At 40.2% G+C, this 20,624-nt stretch overlaps 1 protein-coding gene across 3 annotated transcripts in view; it reads right to left on the bottom strand.

Annotated features, from left to right (window-relative positions):
- CSMD3 (CUB and Sushi multiple domains 3) overlaps window positions 1–20,624 on the bottom strand; it is a 1,166,921-nt gene that overhangs the window by 948,458 nt on the left and 197,839 nt on the right. For all 3 annotated transcript variants that reach the window (XM_074985642.1, XM_074985643.1, XM_074985644.1), the window contains exon 3: window positions 20,178–20,290. In XM_074985642.1, coding sequence (XP_074841743.1) covers window positions 20,178–20,290 — 113 coding nt within the window. The remainder of the gene's footprint in view (window positions 1–20,177; window positions 20,291–20,624) is intronic.

Genomic DNA, 20,624 nt, shown 5'->3' with positions numbered 1-20,624 from the left:
AAGTATGCATGGGAGCTTTTTAAAAGCTTTGTTATGTCTGCTTACGTCTTTGGACTCACAGTGAGCCTCAAGGGCTGTGTCTACACGTGCCCCAAACTTCGAAATGGCCATGCAAATGGTCATTTTGAAGTTTACTAATGAAGCGCTTCAGTAGCATTTCAGCACTTCATTAGTAAACTTTGAAATGGCCATTTGCACGGCCATTTCGAAGTTTGGGGCACGTGTAGACACGGCCAAGAAGACAGATGTTATACCTCAGCCTGTATGGAAAGAGCCCAGCACTCCAGTGATCACTGTTGCTGGTACAGTCGTTAAGGATGTTGACAAGTTCTGCTACTTTAGAGGAGTACTGTCCTCTAGCATAAACATGGATCATGACATATCTGTTTAATTAGCCAAAGTCAGTGCTGCCTTTGGAAAAATTGACCATATTCCTATGGAATGACCATTGTATTAAACTCCATATCAAAGTAGCAGTTTATCAGGCAGTTGTCCTGAATATTCTGCTGTGTGGCTCGGAGTCATTGACAATATATCATCACCGTGTTTTGAAATTCAATCGGTTCCGTATGCACTGTGAGGAATATCAACCACATGAATTGGTGGCACAAAACACCTAACCCAGAGGTTCTTAATGTGTGTCCTGTCATGCTGATTGAAGCAATGCATATGAACAGATAGTTTTGCTGTATTGGTAATGTTATGGGAATGGATGATACACTGATACCAAAGATGGTCTTCTATGGCCAACTTGCTCATGAAAAGCACTTTATTGGTCACCAGTAAAAGTGCTATAAAGACATTTTAAAGTCCACCATGAAGTCATGTGGAATATCTCCCAATGATCTGGAAATTCTAGTCCAGAGCACATTGTCCTGGATAAAAACCACTGTACGGACTCAATGGCTTTGAGAGTCAGAGCATCCAGGCATTACAGGAAAAGTATAGGATCTGAAAAGAATGTACAGCACCTGCAGTTGGTGGCTTTTTATGTGACATCTGTAATCAGCTCTGCCAATAAAGGATTTGTTCAGTTGCTCAACAAAAGCATCACAGAAAATGAGATCCGTTGATCAATTGCTCAGTCCAAGAAGAATCTCGATTTCCACTGTTCTCAGATCATTCTTCCATTCTCTCCCCTCTCCTGCTTTAATATTTTTCCAGATCAATTTGTTTCATTTTACTCCTCAACTCCCTTTCCTCGCTGCCCCACAAAGTCCATCCCACCAATTCAAACTGGTTGTTACCATGTACGTCCTCTGCTCCAGCTGTGTTGTTATTGATTGCCTCTGTAAAAGTGTCAGAACAATGTGAACATCCTCAGATACAAGGTTGTTCTTCCCATTCTACTATATTCCTGCCCAAACAGACAAAAACAAACAAACAAACTACTTTCTTCATTGATTCCCATGAACATAATCTCTGTAGTTCCTTCAGTGCTTTTCATTACCAGCTAGCATCCTTCCTCATCTCACCTTCTCTCTATAATATTCTGCATGATTTTTCAAAGAAAGACAAATTCACCTCATCCCTATCAACACCTTGTCCTCCTCCTGAGCATCTGAAGTTAAAGTTTGTACAGTCACCCCTCCCTTTTGTTTATCTGTTTCCTCAACTTTATTTTTCCTAGCTAATCCTTTATCCTCTCTTTCTGTCAATTCCTTACCTTTTTAATCTGTTTTTAACCAATTCCTACCACAGTTAATCCTACTTATTTCTTTTTGATGGTGCACCAGAGACAAACCCTTAACAGGCTTCTTAGCACCTATACCATATTTTTCTTTAACTATTTGTAGATTGTTTTTTTTTAGTTTGTGTTATCTAACTTTATTAAGCAAGTAGCAAAGCAATAGATATTCTAAAATGAATTAATAAGTCTATGTAATATGTGAAAGAAGGCTTTTTAAATATGGAAGCAGTTAAAAGGTGTTTATCACAACAATGCAATTCTCTAATCAGTAAATATCAACAAGTTGCTAATACAAAAAACAGAAGTCTCCAGAGACGGCTTAGAGGAAATGGTGTTAGTATATCATGTCACCTAGTCAATATGACAGTCTGGAATAGAATTTAAATGTTTTTATGACAGGCTACAGAACTGCTGGAAGAAATGTAACATCCTTCATATGAGGCATTTAATATTCAGCACAACATATTTTTATAGTTTCCAATAGGCAAGCTCATCATGACAGATGAGAAACAACCAACATTACTACTATAATTAATGATGAGATAGCATGCTGTCATTTCACATTAGTATTTTCCCACGCAAATCCTATCCTGGTCATTTCTATTTACTAATAACTTGTAAATCAGAGATAGTGGATTGCTTAAGGAGTTGGGAGTGAGACACAGTCTTTCATCTTTACACCAATAATTTGGAACCAGACTCATACAGTAACAACCAAAATTTATCATATAGGCTGTGTCTACACGTGCACGCTACTTCGAAGTAGCGGCACTAACTTCGAAATAGCACCCGTCGCGGCTACACGCGTCGGGCGCTATTTCGAAGTTAACTTCGACGTTAGGCGGCGAGACGTCGAAGTCGCTAACCTCATGAAGGGATCGGAATAGCGCCCTACTTCGATGTTCAACGTCGAAGTAGGGACCGTGTAGACGATCCGCGTCCCGCAATGTCGAAATTGTGGGGTCCTCCATGGCAGCCATCAGCTGGGGGGTTGAGAGACGCTGTCTCTCCAGCCCATGCGGGGCTCTATGGTCACCGTGTGCAGCAGCCTTTAGCCCAGGGCTTCTGGTTGCTGCTGCTGCAGCTGGGGATTCATGCTGCATGCACAGGGTCTGCAACTCGTTGTCGGCTCTGTGGATCTTGTGCTGTTTAGTGCAAGTGTGTGTGGGAGGGGCCCTTTAAGGGAGTGGCTGGCTGTTGAGTCTGCCCTGTGACCCTGTCTGCAGCTGTGCCTGGCACCCTTATTTCGATGTGTGCTACTGTGGCATGTAGACGTTCCCTCGCAGCGCCTATTTCGATGTGGTGCTGCGCAACGTCGATGTTGAACATCGACGTTGCCAGCCCTGGAGGACGTGTAGACATTATTCATCGAAATAGCCTATTTTGATGTCGCCACATCGAAATAGGCTACTTCGATGTAGGCTTCACGTGTAGACGTAGCCATAATGTCCCTTTATTAACCTACGTAGAATGAACTGGTGTTCAGAGAACATTTCTAAGTGGACACGTGAAAAACAGACCTCCATAAACGGCATTTATTTCCTCTTGACAGTTTGTACACAGGCCACTTCCTTTGGAAGTGGCATGCTAATGCACGTAGAGAAAGACGCTAATGAGGCACGGATGCAAATTCCATGTGCCTCATTAGCATAACATTACCTGATTTGGAGTCTGGAAGACCGTTCTTCCAGACTCTAAAATGCTGTGTAGAACCGCGGCCCCAGGGGGGCTTCCAGAAGTAAGTCCTCCTTCTGGATGCCCCTTCTTCCTAAAAATTTTTGGGAAGAAGGGGCCTCCAGAAAGAGAACTTCCTTCCGGAAGTCCCCCCAGGCCATGCTTCTATACAGCGTTTTGGAGTCTGGAAGAACAGTCTTCTGGACTCCAAATGACATGACGTGATGCTAATGAGGCGCAGGGAATTTGCATCTGCACTTCATTAGCATCTTTCACTCCATGTATTAGCATGCCACTTCTGAAGGAAGTGGCCTGTGTAGAAACGGCCTTTGTTTCCAGTTGGGGATTCCTAAAGCTGCCCCCACTGCTGGGCTCAGCCTTAGATCATGTTTGGGAACAGTGGCTTGTTTGAAGCCACTGATAAGAGATTAGGAATTAAATGATGTAGGATGAAACCTCCCTTATGCCTTAAAAGTGCACATTTCTGCTTAGGTCAGAGACACATTTGCAGGACAGTATAGGGGCTGTTTGCATTGCTTCCACCTTTGCAATACCAGTTTCAACACACAAGACTTCAGTTTCCAAAACTAGTTATCAAGACATTTGGATGATAATCATTGCGATGCTAATGTTTGTTTTCTTCTATATATACCCTGTATAATGTATGCATAATGATGTCTGCTAGTTAATTATACTTTCTACATTAGATCTAGAAGCATCCTTTCTTTAAACATCTGGGTGGGTTTTGTTTTAGTTTTGTTTTTTTCAGGTTAGTGGTTTTTTTCTGTACTTATTGCAAATATCACATATCAGAATAGCACAGAAGGTAACTGGAGCATGTAAGGTAGTTAGCATCCTTCAGAAGAGGTCTAAAGTTAAAAACAATTTCTTTACAGTACAATTTCAGCCATTGTTGCACACATAACATCAATGCCAAGTAGGTCTACATGCAAATGATTTATTCTCAAGCCTATTATAAGAGAATATAAAACTTTAAACAATGTCATAGAAATGTTAAATCCATTATTCTCACAGCTGTTTGTGTGAACTCATAATTGGTATCACTGTACTGTGTCAGAAAACCTCTGTGCTCAGCAGCACCAATGTAGACAAGCAAGCATACCACAGCTGAAAACATGAGCAACTGCCCAGGGATATAGTTTTGTATGTTGCATTGCCTAAATCATACAAAATGTGTTTTAGCAATAACCTTTTTTTCTGATTAAGACAGGGAAAGAAACTCAAATAGTTTAAGCATTCTTTCAACCCAATTCCCTTTGATTTAGTAGTAATTCATAGAGAAAAACCTTTATGTATCATTTCGAATTATAAAAGATCCACATACTTGCATTTAAGGCTTTTTATTCAATTTTTGCCCTATTTGATATTATGGAGCAGATTCACAGCTGGTATTCATTTGCACAACTCACCTGAACTCAATGGAGCAGCATTAATGCATACCCCTGAAGATCCGGCCTATATTATCGTCACAAAAGGCTTGAAGGGACAATAAAATAACCTGTCAAAACATCTCTTCCCCCCCATATATTCATAATAGTTTCTGAAAAGACAACAAAATCTTAGATCCTCAGAGACATTTAGGTAAATGCTGTTGGGAGATACATGTCAAAACACTTGTAAGGATCAGAGCCAAAATACTTAGATGCTTGCTATTTTAAATTATTCTGCAAATTTCTAAGGTAATAACTACTGGTCTGTAGCTCATTAGCACAAACGTCATCACAAATATTTACAAATATTAGTTCATGCTGTGGTCATTAGCACAGAATTCTGCTTTGATTGCCTAAGAGAATGATTATGTAATTAACCAACACAGCACAATTTGCATATGTTATAATAAACACAGTTGAATTAATGTGCTAAGTTAGCTTTAATTGAATAGTGTCATATTTGATTCAGAAAAGTTTTTTGTGACATTATTTCTGTTAGCAGATCTTAGATGTTGCATGTTCACAGAATAGGTGCATGAAAGGCAGATGAATATGAGAAAACTTAAAATACTTTTCAAATTCCAATGTATAAATTTCACTATTCACTACACTGATTGGATTGAAATTAGAGCTGCTAAAATTGGTCTGTATATCAAATGTAAAATTACCTTCTTTCTAAAAAAATAAAATTTAACCAGTTTTTTAATATTTCTGTCAACATTGTGCACTCACTTGTTTTGCAAACTTTGTGATGATTCAAGATGCATTCAATTCAGCAATGACTGAATGCAAACTAAAATATAGTAAAAAAATTGAAAATTATCTACCTCTACTTCTTCATACTATTTTTCAAAGCACTTACTCTTTCCCATACCTCAAGAACTAGAGGTCACCAAATAAACTAATAATTAGCAGATTTAAAACAAAAGGAAGTACATAAAAAAAATCCACAGTCAACCTGTGGAACTCGTTGCCAGAGGACATCGTGAAGGCCAAGACTATAGCAGGATTAGAAAAGGAACTAGATAAATTCATGGCAGATAGGTTCATCAATGGCTAGGAAAGGAAAGAATGGTGTCCCTAGGTTCTGTTTGACAGAAGCTGGGAATGGGCAACAGTGGATAAATCACTTGGTTATCCCCTGTTCTGTTCATTCATTCTGGACAACCTGGCATTGGCAACTGTCAAAAGAGCATACTGGGCTAGAAGATCTTTTGATCTGGCTTTGTGTGGCCATTCTTATTTCTTAATCTTTTTCAAAGATATTTGCTTCATTCTATTTATTTTCAAAGTTTTTTCAGCATTCTCACTAAGTAAATCATAATACATTTTTGGTTAATTTGCACCATCTACTTTTTTGTGTTTTCTCCAACTTTTCTTTATTTCCCGCCCCCCTTTACATCACAATAATTATAATTATAATATATATATACACACATACACACACAATTATAATAATTCAGGAAGATGGATTTTGGTAAACTCAGGGAGCTGGTAGGTCGGGTTCCATGGGAAGCAATACTGAGGGGAAAAACAACTGAGGAGAGTTGGCAGTTGTTCAAAGGGACATTATTAAGGGCCCAAAAGTAAGCTATTCTGGTGCATAGGAAAGATAGAAAATATAGCAAAAGACCACCTTGGCTTAACCAGGAGATCTTGCATGATCTCAAAATAAAAAAGGAATCATATAAAAATGGAAACTACGACAAATTATGAAGGATGAATATAGGCAAACAACACAGGAATTCAGAGGCAAGATTAGAAAGGCAAAGGCACAAAATGAGCTCAAACTAGCTACAAGCATAAAGGGAAACAAGAAGACTTTTTATAAATACATTAGAAGCAAGAGGAAGACCAAGGATAGGCTTGGCCCATTGCTCAGTAACAAGAAACTTGGAAATGGCAGAGATGCTTAATGACTTCTTTGTTTTGGTCTTCACTGAGTAGTCTGAAGAAGGAATGCCTAACATAGTGAATGTTGTGGGAAGGGGTAGGTTTAGAAGATAAAATAAAAAAAAAGAACAAGTTAAAAATCACTTAGAAAAGTTAGATGTTTGCCAGTCATCAGGTCCTGATTAAATGCATCCTAGAATACTCAAGGAGCTGATAGAGGAGGTATCTGAACTTTTAGATATCATCTTTGGAAATTCATGGGAGACAGGAGAGATTCCAGAATACTGGAAAATGGCAAATATAGTGCCCATCTATAACAAGGTGAATAAGAACAATGCAGGAAACTACAGACCAGTCAGTTTTACTGCTGTGCCACGAAAAATAATGGAAGAAGCAATTAAGCAAATCATCTGCAAACACATGGAAGGTGGTAAGGTGATAGGGAACAGCCAGAATGAATTTGTAAAGAACAAATCATGTCAAACCAATCTGATAGCTTTCTTTGATAGGATAATGAGCCTTGTGGATAAGGGAGAAGCAGTGGATGTGGTGTACATAGACTTTAGTAAGGCATTTGATACGGTCTCGCATGATATTCTTATCAAGAAACTAGACAAATACAACTTAGATGGGACTACTATAAGGTATGTGCAAAACTGGCTGGATAACCTTACTCAGAGAGCAGATATTAATGGTTGTCAATCGTGCTGGAAATGTATAGCAAGTGACATTCCACAGGGGTCTGTTTCGGGACCGGTTCTGTTCAATATCTTCATCAATGATTTAGATATTGGCATAGAAAATACACTTACTAAGTTTCTAGATATGACCAAGCTAGGAAGGGTTGCAACTGCTTTGGAGGATAGGGTCAAAATTCAAAATGATCTGGACAAATTGGAGAAATGGTCTGAAGCAAACAGGATGAAGTTTAATAAAGACAAATTCAAAGTGCTCCATGTAGGAAGGACCAATCAGTTTCATACATACAGAATGGGAAGCGACTATCTAGGTAGTCGTATGGCAGAAAGGGATCTAGGGGTTATAGTGGACCTCAAGTTAAATATGAGTCAACAGTGTGATGCTGTTGCAAAACAAGCAAACATGATTCTGGGATGCATTAACAGGTGTGATGTGAACAAGACACGAGAAGTCATTCTTCCACTCTACTCTGCGCTGGTTAGGCCTCAGTTGGAGCATTGTGTCCAGTTCTGGGCGTCGCATTTCAAGAAAGATGTGGAGAAATTGGAAAGGGTCCAGAAAAGAGCAACAAGAATGATCAAAGGTCTAGAGAACGTGACTTAAGAAGAAAGGCTGAAAGAATTGGGCTTGTTTAATTTGGGAAAAAGAAGATTAAGGGGGGACATGACAGCAGTTTTCAGGTACCTAAAAGGGTGTCATAAGGAGGAGGGAGAAAACTTGTTCTTCTTGTCCTCTGAGGATAGAACAAGAAGTGATGTGCTTAAACTGCAGCAAGGGAGGTTTATGTTGGACATTAGGAAAAAGTTCCTAACTGTCAGGGTGGTCAAACAGAGGACTAAATTGCCTAGGGAGGTTGTGGAATCTCCATCTCTGAAGATATTTAAGAACTGGTTAGATAAGTGTATATCAGGGATGGTTTAGACGGTACTTTACTCGGTCCTGCCATGAGGGCAGGGCGCTGGATACGATGACCTCTCAAGGTCCCTTCCAGTCCTAGCATTCTATGATTCTATGATTCTATTGTGCACCTAGCAACTCAAGCAGTATTCAATGAGGTAGACACAGGTGATGTTCACTACCTGTTATTGTCACATGATGAAGAATTGACTAAGTAAGAATTAATTCAGCTGGACGCACAAAGGTTATCAGAAAAGGAGGAGGAAGAATTGGATGAACTACAGCTTTGTTCTTTTTATTTGTTCATATGATACTGTGCTTTGGTTTGGGGTTACTCGGGTAAGCCTTTGGAATAAGGGTATACCTGGATTTCAGGGACACCTGTTCATCCTCAACTGAGTGGGTTGGGAGAAGCAATATGTTGTCAAACAATGGCTATTTTGTCTTATCTTGAATTAATGTAAAGAATTATCGGACAAGGCTACATTTCAGAGACTGTAATTATCTTTTTAGAACAATGTTTGCTACACACTTATTATGAATGCGTGGTATGCAGTAAGCACCAGCATATTTTATCTAGAAAAGAAAATTGTTTTATAATTAGCATACTTACATTTGGAAAAACATTTTAGTTATTTCACAGCCTTTAACTGGATGGCTTTGTATTCTCCTGCAGTATAACTAATATTATCAACAGCACAGCAAACTTGAGATATCATTTATAATGGCATAATCATTTTAACTCCATTTACCTCTGTGAAGTTAACAGATTTATGCCAGTGTATGAGAATTGAGAACCTGGCCTAATGGCTAAAATTCTTGCTTAACCATTTCCTTTTCTTGTTTCTCATATATACCTTTTGTTATCTTCATGAATTTCCTTTTATTTGCCAAAGTGTGTTTTAAACTAATACAGCTGCAGCTGATCTTATGAATTTCCCCCATATCCTGATTTCTCAGGAGTATAGAACTACAGAGCATCCTTAATGTACCTTTTTCAAGTAGAGAATAGACATAATGCCTAGACAAGCATCCTCCAATTCCTCACACTGCAAATTGACTGTGGCAGTGGAAGGGTCTCAAGTTGCCACACTTACACCAGGACCTATTCATAATTCTTATATTTTAAGGTGAAAATTGACTATTAGCCAATGTAGTCTGCCCTGCATAACTCAGGCAAAAGAAATTCATCGAGTTATTCTTGCATTGAAGCTAATGGCGATTTTGAGGGCAGTTTCCAACACCTTTGCTTCCTGAAAGAGGCAAAAGACGCATATAAAAAAGAATTTGGTCTTTGAATATGATCTTCAGCAAGAGGAGGGAGCTGACCTTGCACATTAAGGTCGTGTCTACACTAGCCCCAAACTTCGAAATGGCCACGCAAATGGCCATTTCGAAGTTTACTAATGAAGTGCTGAAATGCATATTCAGCGCTTCATTAGCATGCGGGCGGCCGTGGCACTTCGAAATTGACGCGCCTCGCCGCCACGCGACTTGTCCCGACGGTGCTCCTTTTCGAAAGTACCCCACCTACTTTGAAGTCCCCTTATCACCGTCAGCTCATGGGAATAAAGGGACTTCGAAGTAGGCGGGGTCCTTTTGAAAAGGAGCCCTGTCGGGACGAGCCGTGCGGCTGCAAGGCGCGTCAATTTCGAAGTGCCGCAGCCGCCCGCATGCTAATGAAGTGCTGAATATGCATTTCAGCGCTTCATTAGTAAACTTCAAAATGGACATTTGTGGGGCCATTTCGAAGTTTGGGGCAAGTGTAGACATAGCCTAAGTGAGTCTTGTTTTGAACAGTTGGAATCTCCAGTGAAGAGCTTTCCGGAGCCCTACACTTCATATGTAAATATAATATAAGATGTTGATGGTTTTAATATGGTTTAGTATCTGAACAGTAAGGAAAAAACTCCACAGCTTCTTATTCAGCACTGTTAAGTAAATGTAATGAGCATTTTGTCAAATAATTGTTTTTGGCTCAAGTAATTGTCCCCAAGACTAATTGTCCCCAAGACAGAAAGCCTATTGTTGTAGCAAGGACTGAATAACGTCTCTCCATGGTCTTCAGGGTATAGACCTTACTTTAAAATGTTGTTTAAAGACCCTAACCTACAATCAGCTGGGTGCTCCTTTAAGCAGAGACCAATTGACTTAGACTATTCTCTTACAATATTATTTACTTCCTGTAATAATCCTCTAACCTTTGATCAACTTTGGTAACACTGCTGTTAGCATTATTGGCAGCTTGAAATATCTTGTGTAGTCAAGGCTTGTATTTCATCGTTGCCTACATGTTAGAATGAAGAAATATATCTAATCTAAAAATAGTTCATTACCATTTTTTCATGTATTTTACTTGTCTGCCAGCTGCCAAAATTATATTTAGTACTCATATCCCAACACATTTTAATTATACCAATATTGTTTGATCTACATGCTCCAGTAACTCATTACCTCGGCTATAGATTCTTCATAACAATGCCATAAGAAGTGCATGAAAACTTCTAGAAGTTATTAAAAGGGATCCATAATTTAGTAATCCAGAATGTCTTTTTCTTCCGCACTCATTACCAAGAAAATCCAAGATAAGCCTTCAAATATTTGCAGTGGCTCTAAACTTCCCCTCAAAAAGAAACAAATTATTATAACAATTAATAATGTAATTAAGTATTAGTGTTATACAATTTAAATTCTAATTCATATACTAAAGTTGTTTTATTTTCATTGCACTAGAAAAATTACAGTACAAACGAAATCAATTGGAAAATTTGGAACGGTATTATAAAATGTCTACAAAATTGACCTAGGGATCCTACAATTCTGTAGAATCCTATCTCAAAATTCTTATTCTGCACCTTTCTCTCTTACATGAATATTATTATAATCAGGAAAAAAAAGATTTATGCATATATATTAACTAGTACACGTACCCAGTGTTTCCCACGTCAGGGTCCAGGTGTTGGTCTGGATCCAGGTCCATTGGGAAGAGGGGAGGGATGATGCTGGATGCCAGCCAATACTCTCCATGGCCAGCCTGGAGCAGCAGGGCCACAGGGTGGCTGGCAGCTGCTCCCTAGGGCAGGTTGGGGTGGTAGGAACCAGGCTGCTGGCCAGAGAGTGATCACGAGGTTGCTTGCTGCCCCCAAGTGGTCACTTCTGTGTATCATTGTCCCTGCTCTCTCAGCCCTCCCTTTCTATGTGATATGAAACAATCACATTCCACACACATCCCATTACCTTGGCACGAAAGTCTGACCTTGTTCTAAGTTGTGATAAGAGGAAGCTGTATACCAAAGCTAGTGATCCCGACTTCTACTGTTTAGGAGGAGTTCTTGAACAAATGGACTCAGACAGACAGACATTTCTAAAATATATAGAAATGTCTGTACTAGCCAACTTCTACATAGGTAGGGAAGTGCTTGGCTATTTCCTTGAGTGCTCCACCCCCTCTCCTATCCTAGTTCATATATTGAACTTTTTTACTCCTGTGTTCATTAATAAAGTCCACAATCATAACTGGACGAGCTACCTGCTTAGCAGCTATAAAGTAGTACATTAAAAGCAAAAGAACATACTATTCAAACACGACTAGCCCCATAGAGGCCCCTTATGTGTCTTATAAGCTGCTATCATCCCTTCTTTCTGAGCAGCTGTATCTCTCTTTCTTGCACACATACAGTGAATCAGCTACATTATACATCACAAGACAACAGATAACAGAAACAAATCAAAGTGGATTTTGTTTTTTTCTAAAGATAAACTAATCTCACCAAGACTAATATGAAAGTGGCTGTCAGGGATAGATTGCTGCTTGGACTAAGTGCTCATTTAGGGATTTAAGAATTTGCCAGCCCCCCTCCCCCCCCCCGTTCCCCATCCAACACACACCACTGTGATTATCCAGCTGCATTGGAACCATGGAGTTTGGGAGAGAGGATGCTGTGGACTCACATTCTCTCTTCTTAGAGCAGGTGGGTACAGAGATTGTAGAATCTTCTCTCCATCTCTCCAGAACACTAAACTCTGCAAATAAGCCAGCATTCGGGCGGGGAAAGGAAATAATTCACTGCTGTCTGTGCTCATGACTCTACATTTCTCCTAAGTAATTTCCTTAAGCCGATTGTCATCATGTCTTCCTTTATCCTCTTTGAAATAGCACTTTTCAGTTTGCTCATCTGCAGCATTGCATATTACTTTCTACCATTGCTTTCCTCTACATTACTTTGTCTTGAAGGCTATGTCTACACTCCAGTGATCTGTTGACAGAAGTGACTGTCAGAAGAGATCTTCCGGAAAAACCTGTTGACAGATCACGTCCACACACACAAGCAGATCGAAGGAGCAATCTTCTCTCACAACAGAACGGCCAACTAGAAGCTCAGCAAACAGGGCTGACTTAGGAACCAGAAGCACTGTCTGTCGACAAAAGGGCCCCTGGAGCATCTACGTGACTTTTTTGTCTACAGAAAACTGTCAACAAAGGCATTGTACCTGCACATGGGGAAGCAAAGTACTGCTGGCGGATGTGCTGGGTTTTGTTGATAGTCTGTTGACACAGCACATTTTGCATGTAGATGCTCTGTGGGTTTTTCCAACAAAGGCCGGTTTTGCTGGAAAAAGCCCATTGTGTAGGCTTAACCTAAGACAAAAATATTTTCTCTGAAATGGTTGAAAATCTGATCTTACCCAAATGTATGAACAAATAAAGAATGGCAGAGCCAGAACTGAGAGCATCTCGTTCACATTCTGTAAATACAAGATGAGTAGTACATTCATGGAGTCAGATTGTCATATTTCTTCTGCAGCTGAGTCTACTCTGTGAGATAAATTTGAATTTAAGGCAATTAGCTCAATATTATCACATGGGCTGTCTTCACTGTAAATACCGTTAACTCGATTTTGGGAGGACTAATATCGAGATTACAATATCACAGTTACCTGATGTGTATAGCTTCAAGCTCGAACTCAGAAATTCAATTAAAGTCCAGTGTGGAAGTGCCACATTTTAAAATTGAATTAATTAGCCTCCACAGGTATCCCCTATGTATCCCAGAAATCTATGCATGCTCTACCTGGCTCCCAGCTCTCCACTACTAGATGGAGCTTCTGCACTCCTGTGATGCAGGGCTAGGCACCACAGCCAGGTGGCTCGAGCTGCATGAGGCCAGATGTCCATGGGCAGGTGCCCATCCTGTAGGTGCCCTTGGCCAACTGTGAACAAGCCCCCCTCAGCCAGAAGTCTCCAGCACCTCCTCCACTGGAGCTGGTGAGTGGGAGAGGTTTGGGTTTTTTCGAGAGGGTTCTTTTGGTGGGGAGAGCATTGTTGGGTGTTTTTGGGGGGGTTGTTTTCAGGAAGTTGCTTTTTGGGGGGGAAGCTGAGGTGAAACTAGGGCTGGGGGAGCCTGTGAGGAGAGGTAATAAACCCTCACAATTAACAGGCTGTTGGAAAGAACAGAGCGCCCTTCCTGCCATTAGTCCATTATCTGGAGAGTTTACTGTACTAGTGGGAGCCGAAACTGACCAAGGCAGATGTGCTATCAGTTTCCCAACTCCCCCAAGCAGCCAGACCCGGGAAACTGACAGCGCTACTGCACCTGGCTCCTGGCTCAGAATGCGGGGCTGAGGGAAGTGTGGGATAGGTTCCCACAATCAATGGTGATTTCAGTGTGGCAGCAATATGTCAAATTTGTTCGGATGCTGTGGGAAGTGAGGATGTCCAAAATCGAATTTAGAAAAAAATCACATTATAAAATTGATTCTAATAAATTCAAATTTATCTTATAGTGTAGATGTAGCGTGTAGCTCATGGCCTGAATACATCTTCCATTCAAACAAAATCACTGACCAAAGTGCGTATTCTCCTATTCTAAATGGGTTGCATCACCAATCCCACTTCCTAATCTGTGGTCGAGGGAGTAGAGATGAAAATTAATTGTGTGTTGCATTTGGTGTTTGAAGTGGAGGAGAAATATTTTGTTTTTTTCATGCAAAATGAAACCCAAAGCAAAAAAAAATAATGTTGAGTAAAACAGTTTACTCAACCCAAAACAAAATATTTCATTTTGAGCTGTTTTCTCCACTGTTTAATTTAATATAGCTAATTTTCTAAATGAAACATCATTTTAAAAAATTGAGATATTTAAACTTGAAGATAAATAGTTTCTTCTTTTCATTTTTTGGCCAAAACTATTTTCCTAATGTTATTCAGATTTGTCAGTAGTTTTGGATGATGCCAATATTCACCCACTTTTAGTGTGGAGTTTGTTTTATTGGTTTGCTAGGATGTTAAATTTTCTATGGCATTGTGACAATGAGTAAAGAAGTTTTAACTGGTAGCACACCTGATTTCAAGTAAGTTGTCTTTTTGGCATTCTTTGTATTTTTCTTAAATATCAAATTGAAAACAAATAGAATTGGATTGCTCAATTGTAGCAAACTTGCAAAATCTTTCTTCAGTGCTCTACTTGAAATTCTGTGACTTTCCTTTTAGTCTCAAAAAGGGAATGGAGAAATTAACATAATACCTATAGGTCATTCTGGAGTAAATCCATAACAGCTTCATAGATCACTCAGGTTGTTAGCTACTCTGATGTTTCCAGTCATGAACCACAAACAAATGTTTAGTTACTGTGCAGCCTTGCTTTCCATGCAATCATCCATCTATATCTGAGAGATTATGTCTGAAAATGTGTTAGTAAAAAAGAAGTGAAAAATTGATCATTGTTTGTAAAAGGGTAGTTCTTCCTTCTCAATTTTGTATTTTTTTTTAAATGGAGTGAGTCCTGTAATTCATACTGGTCAAGTCTGACTAATGTTCCACATAATTCAGTCAACTTACTCTAACACAGATTTATTTAGATGTATAGTTCATTAATACTCAGCCTCTCTACCATGCAAGTTGCAAATTTCCACCTTCATTTAATGTTTTCCTTGATGTACCACTCTTTATATCAGGTTTCAACTTTTAACTGAATATTCAGACACCTAAATAAGATGCCTGATTTTCAGGGGCACTCAACACCCTCAAGCTCTGTCAAAAGACAACAGGGTCTGGGTGGGGATGGGGTTGGGTCAGAGGGGGCTTGGCACATTTAAAAATTGGGCCACTTCAGGAGTCTCCATAGGGACTTGGACACTGGATAGTGACACACAATTTTGAAAATTCTCAGAGGGATAGCTGAGTTAGTCTGCATCTTCAAAAAACAGCATAAGCTTTGTCTTTGCCCATGAAAGCTTATGTTCCAAAATATGTATTAGTCTAGAAGCTGCCACAGGACTTCTTGTTAATTCTGAAAATGTTAGTTATGGGTTTGTATGTATTCATAAAGAGCAGAGGTGAAGAAATGGAGAGATTCTACTGACAAGGAATCTTATTTAAACAATCTATTCTATAAGGTCGAGGAGTGAGACTTCAAATGAATTTAATATAACAGACATCTCCTCTTCCTTCAGCAGGGGAGTGTGGTTTGAGAGACAGGGTAAAGGAATGGAAATTGCAATAAGTATTGTCGTGGGGGAAGGTGCTTCCTATCCCCAGATCTAGGCAAAGCAGTTGCTGTTCCGTGTTTTGGATGTGGAGATAGCAACTTTTGGCATCATTGCAAGTTTCAATCTCGTTCTTTTCCAATAGCAAGATAAAACACTTGAGCCCCAACCAGCAAAGCATACTTTTGTTTAACTTTCAGCTCAATCTCCTCTGCCTGACTGAATCGGGGCCCAAGTGTCAATTAACTGGAAGAGTTTTAATTTGTTCATTAAAAAAAGCAGTAGCTATACTGTCATAGGCTACGTCTACATGTGAAGCCAACATCGAAATAGCTTATTTTGATGTAGCAACATCGAAATAGGCTATTTCGATGAATAACGTCTACACGTCCTCCAGGGCTGGCAACATCGATGTTCAACTTCGACGTTGCGCGGCACCACATCGAAATAGGCGCTGCGAGGGTATGTCTACACGCCAAAGTAGCACACATCGAAATAAGGGTGCCAGGCACAGCTGCAGACAGGGTCACAGGGTGGACTCAACAGCAAGCCGCTCCCTTAAAGGGCCCCTCCCAGACACAGTTGCACTAAACAACACAAGATACACAGAGCTGACAACTGGTTGCAGACCCTGTGCCTGCAGCATGGATCCCCAGCTGCCGCAGCAGCAGCCAGAAGCCCTGGGCTAAGGGCTGCTGCCCACGGTGACCATAGAGCCCCGCAGGGGCTGGAGAGAGAGCATCTCTCAACCCCCCAGCTGATGGCCGCCATGGAGGACCCAGCAATTTCGACGTTGCGGGACGCGGATCGTCTACACGGTCCCTACTTCGACGTTGAACGTCGAAGTAGGGTGCTATTCCGATCCCCTCATGAGGTTAGCGACTTCGACGTCTCGCCGCCTAACGTCGAAGTTGGTGCCGCTACTTCGAAGTAGCGTGCACGTGTAGATACAGCTATAGGGTGACATTTTCTAATGTCACAACATAGTGGAAAAGTTCAAGGCCCATTCAAAGTTAGAGTGCCACTTATGCCCAGAACTGAGCCTGTGACCAGCCACACAGAGGGTCCTGTGCAATCTTGCACATTCTGGGCTTCATCCATAGCTCACTGAAGTCAATAGCACAGCTCTCATTAATTTGAATAGTGCAGGGTAAGAGCCACTGTGCACCTGAGGCTGGACTACACACCTGCAGGTTTGTACAGATACAGTGGTTCTAGTACCCTGGACAACCAAAGCAGCTGCTACAGGAGATTATCATCTTGAGGTCCACTACTCCCGTGCACTCCATCTGCTCAGAACCCACATCTCCTTTCACACAGTTAGAGTGATTCTTATCCTCTGAGAACAGTTTGAGCTTTTATTATTGGTATGTTGTTGATCTGCTGTTTTTTGTTTTTGTTTTCTTTTTATTTGTTTTGGTTTGATTTTCAGGATTGAATTTTGAGGGTATTTACAAACAAGCAGTAAACAGCCGGAGGAACAGAACCCTCTCCCATTTTCAAATAATAGGATGAGGCACTACTTGACATATATTTTCCAACCGTGCGAGGAGAAATTATGTATTATACATCCAATATTTATAATTTAACACATTTCTAGATAAAATATTGCTGGACAAAATCACAACCAAACACCTGTTACAATTGACAATAGGGTGAAAAATGTCTATAATCCATCCCAAATATAATTTTCATGATATAGCCACAGTTTCAGTTTTGTAAATTATCCTTTTGTTGTATGTGAACTAGAAAATGATTGCCAAATATACAAAGTAATTAGAAATGGTCAGAACAGCCACAAATTACAAAAACAGGCCACCAAAATTACACTTAATTTTTAGTATTTCCTTATTTAACTAACTATATAATTCAGGAAGTAAACTATTTGTGTAAATTAGTAGTCAAACTGCATTGTATCTCAGAGTACTCAGGTAAACAATTAGTAGCTGTGTCTTTGGCTGAAGGCAAGCAACTTCACTTGACATTAATCACAGGTATTCTATGTGCCTAAAGAAATCTGACATTTTTGCAGATGACCCTCCAGGTATCTCTCAAATCATGGCCTCCCCATACTGTACCGCAGCTGCTTAGACACCCCGGCCATGGCCACACTAGCCCCACTTTTCAGAAGGGCTATGGTAATACAGCACTTCAGAATATGCTAATGAGGCTCTGCCAGAAATATGTAGTGCCTCATTAGCATAATGGTGGCTGCATGTACTTCAAAACTGATGGTTTCAAAACACACACTGCCCATGTAGCTGCGGGCCTTTCAAAATGGCCCCCAGATTTTGAAAGCCCCTTCTTTCAATCTCATTTTGGAATGAAGGGGCTTTTGAAATCAGGGGGTCGTTTTGAAAGGCCCCTAGCTACACGGGGAGCGTGCATTTCAAAACCGGCAGTTTCGAAGTGCATGTGACCACCATTATGCTAATGAGGTGCTGCATATTCATGGAATCACCTCATATATGAAGCACCTCATTAGCATATTCCCAAGTGCCACTTTACCATAGCCTTTCCAAAAGGAGGGGCTAGTGTGGCCACAGCCCCAGAGATTATATCAAAGTGAGCCACAGGAACAATAAAGAGATAAAATAATAGGAGTTGGAGATGTCAGTTTCTTTAGACATTTTGTTGGTATTGGTTATTTGATAGACATCCTAACTGGAAGCAGAGAGATCAACTATGGGTCAGCACGAATAAAGAGAGACTTCAAATCCTTAAGATTTATTGCTCTTGTAATTCATGAGGAAATAGATCTGGTTTTGTGCAGAAATAGAAAAGGTGCACAATCACTGCATTGAAATAGAAAAGGTTATAGCCAAACCATATGTTGGAACAGAATATTCAAACTATGCAAAGGCAACCTGAAGATGAGGCTGGTTAAATAGGAATTTATTTTGAACCGATGTAACAAACATAGTCCCCTGGTTCTCAAAGATCAACCTACTCAAACTGATGCCTACATACATATTGAACCCTCAGAAGATCCCACAAGGACTCTCAACAGCAGCAATAATATCAGATCAGAACTTACCCACACCTCTCCTACACAAACCAAAAAAACAAACAAACCCAGAAACGTTGGTTTTGATCCAAGAACCGAAGAAAACATTTAGATCAGGGGTGGGGGATAATTTTTGTTGGTGAGACAGTCCAAGATTTTGGAAAGTGGACATGGCCTCCACTTTTCTACAGAGGGATGTGGCATCTGAGATGGAGTTTGGGGGCAGAAGGGACCTCAAGGTAGAGGACTGGTCTGCAGGAGAGTGCTTAGGGTCTTTGAGGGAATTTGGTTGAAGGAGGGGACTGTGACTAGGGTGGGGTACAGGGGGTGCAAGGTCTGGGAGGGTTTATGGGAGAAGAGAGGTTTCTGGCCTGGGGAGGGGTATAGGAGGAGGTGTAGGTTCTGGAAGGGTGATGGGGTGCCAGAGGCAGGCTCTGGCTTGGAGGAGCTTACCTAAGCAGCACTCTCAGGCTGGCTTCCCTGCTTTCCAGCTGTCTCAGATCAGTGCAGCAAAATCTCTCAGCTCCTATTGGCTGGAAACCAGTGAATGGGAGCTATGAAATTGTACTGCACTGCTTCCACTGCCAACAAAATCTCTCAGTTCCTATTAGCCAGAAACTGACCAATGGGAGCTGAAAAATTGTGATGCACTGTCCCCACCTCCAGTTTCCAGCCAATGAAAACTGACAGTTTTTGCTGGGGATGGGACAGCTCTTGAAGATCTCCCTTCTCCACAGCCACAGGGGAGGGCTACTGGACAGATTAACACGTGTGATGGGCTGGATCTTGCCCATCCCTATTTAGATGCTGAAATAAACTTATAGACTTGACTACCCTTGTTCATGTCCTGAAAGCAGGCTGGGAAAAATCATAGCTGCCCTGTTTCCATTATGTATAACTGATTTCAAGCTGACTTTCTGTGAAGTATAACAATATTCAATGTTTGCATGGGTGCTAGAATATTGTTTTTAGTCACTATACATGTTTTTTGTAAACAGTGTAATGAAATAAATATTCAGCTAGCTTCAGAGAACCTTAGATATTTGGTATTGTTTTGATCTAAGAAATTTTGAATTAAAAGTGTATATGATCCCCCTCTCCCCAGTGTTAACACCTCAGCTAACAAACAGTGAGCAGATTGAAAAGAAACAACAATATAGGAAATTGATCTGTTTTTGGGGTAATATAAAAAATTTATTATGGAGTATTTAAAACCATTGATTTTAGTGTACCACGGAAAGTATTCACTAGAAATAAATATTTTAAACCTTTTAATAAGTGTATCTAGTTCAGTTCAACTAGCACAATGTCACAATTGAGCTATGTTCTATATAGGAATGAGATAACGCTTTCAAAACATATTGTTAAGAGAGTGTCTTACCTTCATAGTGTACTTTAAACCCATGAGCACTAACTGCAAAATCACTTGTCAAACGCAGTGAAAATACAGACTTTGTACTTGTCACAGGTGGAGGAAGATGAAATCCTGTTAACCTATAAATATAAATATAACTCATGGTTAATTCTCTAGAAAAATGGAACTGGACTGTTCCAAAATTATTGCTCACTACAAACTGTCTGTTATACAGTAAAAATCTATAGGAAAGAGTAGAATATACACATTAGGGAAGCAGAGTTATGTAACTTATCACAGGTGAGCTAGGTCAGCTCAAGAAGATTGTGCATAAAGAAGGACAATACTCTAGAAACTACAAAAACATACAATATTGTTATGGTCTGGGCTTTATAGATAGTTATGTGAGATTCCATGTCAGATGGTGTTTTGTCCAGAGTTTTACACAGCTTGTAGTTTTACACACAAAAAGGG

The sequence above is a fragment of the Carettochelys insculpta genome, chromosome 2 (genome assembly GCF_033958435.1).
Source record: "Carettochelys insculpta isolate YL-2023 chromosome 2, ASM3395843v1, whole genome shotgun sequence".
In the NCBI taxonomy this organism is placed as follows: domain Eukaryota; kingdom Metazoa; phylum Chordata; order Testudines; family Carettochelyidae; genus Carettochelys; species Carettochelys insculpta.
The sequence above is the reverse complement of the archived record's forward strand: the minus strand, read 5'-3'. Positions and strand labels throughout refer to the sequence as shown.